Source organism: Neospora caninum, chromosome VIIa, assembly GCF_000208865.1.
Source record: "Neospora caninum Liverpool complete genome, chromosome VIIa".
Classification (NCBI taxonomy): Eukaryota; Apicomplexa; class Conoidasida; order Eucoccidiorida; family Sarcocystidae; genus Neospora; species Neospora caninum.
Genome location: NC_018393.1, coordinates 938,718 through 942,427, shown reverse-complemented (window position 1 = coordinate 942,427; position 3,710 = coordinate 938,718). Strand labels below are relative to the sequence as shown.

Below are 3,710 nucleotides of genomic sequence, written 5' to 3'. Positions count from 1 at the left end.
GAGGCGGAAACTGGGCATGCACGCAGTCCTGTTGCTGCGGGGCAGCTCGTTTTCAAAGGCAAACCTTGCTTCTCGCCACCCCCTCCCATCGGCACGCGGGGTCACATCCTTCACTTCCCAAGTGGCAACGGGCAGGCGACGAACTTGCCGGAAGACGATGCATCACGATTTTTCGAAAAGCGCATCCAGGAGGCGCCACGAGAGTCTCAGGCCCTCAAATCACACTTCTTCACCAGCGCACCTCGTAGCCGTCAACACTTTTTTCACGTCACGTCTCTCGACCGCTCCAGTGGGACCGCTTCTCTTGGCAGGGGCATATGGCCTTTCCTACACAGACCGTTTGTTTCCCGCGTTCGGAGTCCCGAGGTCTACAGTCTTGCTGGCCTGGAAACACCAACCGCCGTCTCGCATTTTGTACTGAGCCATCAGTGCCTCGGCGCCGTCCACCATGTGCGTGCTGCCACAGAAGAAGGCGATGCGGTCTCGCAGGCTGACCGGCTGAATCAGGAGAATGCGCGTGAACCCGTCGCTTGCTTTCCCCCCCGCTTGCTCTGCCAGGAAGGCCAGCGGAAAGCACTGAAAGATCATGGACACCGAGGGCGTTGGATCCGTGAACGTTGGCGGGTAGATGTAGATGCCGCCCTTCAGCATATTCCGATGAAAATCTGACAAGATATGCAGCCAACAAGAGACAACTAAACGACAGTGAACTGTACTTTGCTGATAGTTTTGCCGACGGCACAGGCCTTTTTTTGCTCGAACACTGCCCTATGTCCAGTTTTGTGCATGCACGCCGGAACTTCCTGAACCCCCCCCGGAGATGGCGCACTCCGACCCGGAGAAGCGGGGCTCTCGTGGAACTCCACTTCCAGCTGGCCACGCAGGCGGCTTCACGAGGCGCATGCTCGTCAGAATACCGCAGTGAGCAAAGCACACTTTTCTGTCGACGGAAGCGCGGGGCTTTTCGTGAGAGGCCTTCGAAACCGTCAGGCAGCAAATGCACCGACTCTTGCGTTCCCAACCAGACCAAAAAGGTGGTTCTGCCAAGAGTTTGGGCCTTCTGTGAAAATGAAAAATACAGTCTAAGTGCATCCGAAAACTCGAAGAATCTGTTCGTAAGGAACGGCGTTTCCCTTCCCCTTCGCCACCCGCGCCTTTCTGATCGAAAAGGAGATCGAGCTGAGAAGTCCGAAAAACCTACCAGCCACGAGGGATCCAATGTACCGGCACGAGATGGCTTTCGAGCGGCAGTAGTCGATGTAAGCGCGGACACCGTACGGAAACTTGTTGATCTTGCCTCCGTTAATTGCATAAATCTTGCCATTCTCGGGGATGCGAATGTTGATGTGAGAGAGGAGGAAAGATCCCAGAGACGGATCTAAAGTAAAGCCGTGGACGCCAGAACCGAGGGTGATAACCATGATCGTTGACGAGCCGTACAAGACGTAGCCGGCACACACCTGCGCAAGAATGAGACATGCAAAGAGAGCGAAAAGCGACTGTATGCACGCCGAATGTTGGATTTCTCCCTCACAAACCTGTGACGGAAGAGCAGGAAAACACAAAGGTATTCTCGGTGGACGCCTCGCGATCGTTGGAAAGCACCGTTTGTTCCAATATTTACGTTGTTGTCCGCATCCATACGAACTTTTTCTTCCGTGGGTCTCCTCTTGCCCACACCGCCCTTGCGCGCTTCCGTACCTGCTCTTTTCCAGGCTGCAAGAAGTCACGCAATTCAACAGGCGATCCTGCTGGCGTTACTCTTTTGTACACAGAAAAAATGGTCCCGGACGATACATTCACGTCCACCTGCTTCGTGCCGTCCATAGGATGGATTAGCGCAACCAAATTCTGCAGGCACAACCACACGCAGACGTGCGGTCGCTGTGCAGACACTTGTGTTTTAACCGGTTCGCGTCTCCGTTGGTGGAAGCTGTTCGACGTTTACCCCTTTTCCATAGAGGGCCAACACGGGAGACGCATCATGAGAGCGCACTCACGTTCAGCGCGTTGAGGCACAACCGCTCAAGTGTCGAGACTCTGTGGACGTCCAAAAACTCGAAGGCGGGGATGCACAATTCTCTTTTCACATCTAGAAGAACGTGGAATCTCGCTTCAGCTCATGGTGGCACACAACCACGCCCACTGCACAAAAAGAATTTATGAACGACACACACAGGTTTGCAGGCTCAGGCAAAGGCCAAAAGGAGAAACCTATGAATTCCAGCTGCCAGAATAAGTGGCCTCGAAACCGGGCTGCGAACTCCTTTGCATGGCCTGGCTGTGCGTGCGTGGATAACCCCCTCAGACGCTGCCACGTCACACGGAAGAGAACCGCGTTTCCGACGCGTAAGAGACCGGCTTTTGCAGAGCCTGGAGTGCATCAGAGAGGTGGGCGATTATCTTGGGACTCAAAGACGGTACCGTCCAAGTGCTGCCCTAGTAAAGTGTACGTAACTCTAGTTACCCCCCCTCTGCTGAAAAAGACATACACATGGAGGTATTCCGGCGCTCCCTTCTCAAAGCATACCTTTTCTTTACAGTTCTCCATAGGGATAATGTCATCTTGCATCATCGTGGCAACGCCGGCGACGACCTCGCGGTTCGTCAGAGCCTCCAGAAATCTCTTGTTCGCGATGCTGGCAAGACCTGAAATATCTTCGCTCGTTGCCTGCTTCTTCACGCTGCCGTCTGTACACCACAGCGCACGCACAGACGCGGGGATTCAGGCACTCTGTGTAAGATGTTGCGGCGATCGAGCAGTCAACACAGCAAAGTGGACTGCACCAAACAAACGGCTGATCAAACTCTCCGCAAATATGCAAACACCAGAGGAATCAAGTCGCAAGTTTCTGGTTTCTGCTGGTAACACTTACAACGGTCAAAACGGGAACGCAAATATCCGCACAGCGAAACGCTCTCGGGAATCCCCTCAAGGGAGACGCCGACGAAGAAAAGGACTTTACAGTGGCTACACGCAAGAAAATGTATCAAAGGTCTATCCGTCTCACACCAGGAGACATTCAGAGGGACAGTGCACCCAACGATCTCTATACACGCATATATTATATATATATGTACGTATATACGTTTTAACTGAAGCCGTCGTGGAAGTTCTGGTCACGTGCGCTGCGCATACCCTCGAGACCAAACGATCCTTGCTTGGTGATAATTTTGTTGACGACCTTCGCAGCGAGTTTGATCGAGGTGAAGATTTGGGAAATCTCGTGGACGCTGACACCGCGTTCTTTCAGCAGCGGAGCTTGTTGCACGACATATTCTCCAAGCTCCAGTTGCACACGAGTCTGTAGCAGAGGCGGCTGTCGCGGGGGGTCGGGGATACAGATGGATCCCTTGGAATTCAGGGGAATTCTCAGGAGCTCTTGGTTGTCCATGGTGCCGAGACAAGTCGAGACAAACGAGGTTCGCGGTGTGAACAGTGAGGGACCGCCCGGCGCCCTTCCTTACACAGTAGTTGGCAACTAAGAAACGACACTTCCTGCACGGAAAAAACAAACAACCGATCGAAATAATCACCAGCACTGCTCAGGGTGGGGGAGGCGTAGGGGTTGGAGCGGCAAAGCGGATGAACGGCGGCTCTGTTAACGCGCGATTCTCCTCGCCGTTTCGCGGTGCGGCTTCTCGCCTCGCTGTCGCTACACCGCCAACCGTAAACTGTCACGTCCACAATATCTGTTTAAGCGCTGCGT

General features: G+C 53.9%; 1 protein-coding gene across 1 annotated transcript; it reads right to left on the bottom strand.

The window, feature by feature from the left end:
* Positions 1 to 327: 327 nt before the first annotated feature.
* NCLIV_020310 (putative fructose-1,6-bisphosphatase) lies at positions 328 to 3,395 on the bottom strand (the record flags this gene model as incomplete). Its single annotated transcript, XM_003882228.1, has 5 exons — positions 328 to 665; positions 1,202 to 1,460; positions 1,702 to 1,851; positions 2,531 to 2,691; positions 3,140 to 3,395. 5 exons carry the CDS (start codon positions 3,393 to 3,395, stop codon positions 328 to 330), a joined length of 1,164 nt encoding a protein of 387 aa, XP_003882277.1.
* Positions 3,396 to 3,710: the final 315 nt, after the last annotated feature.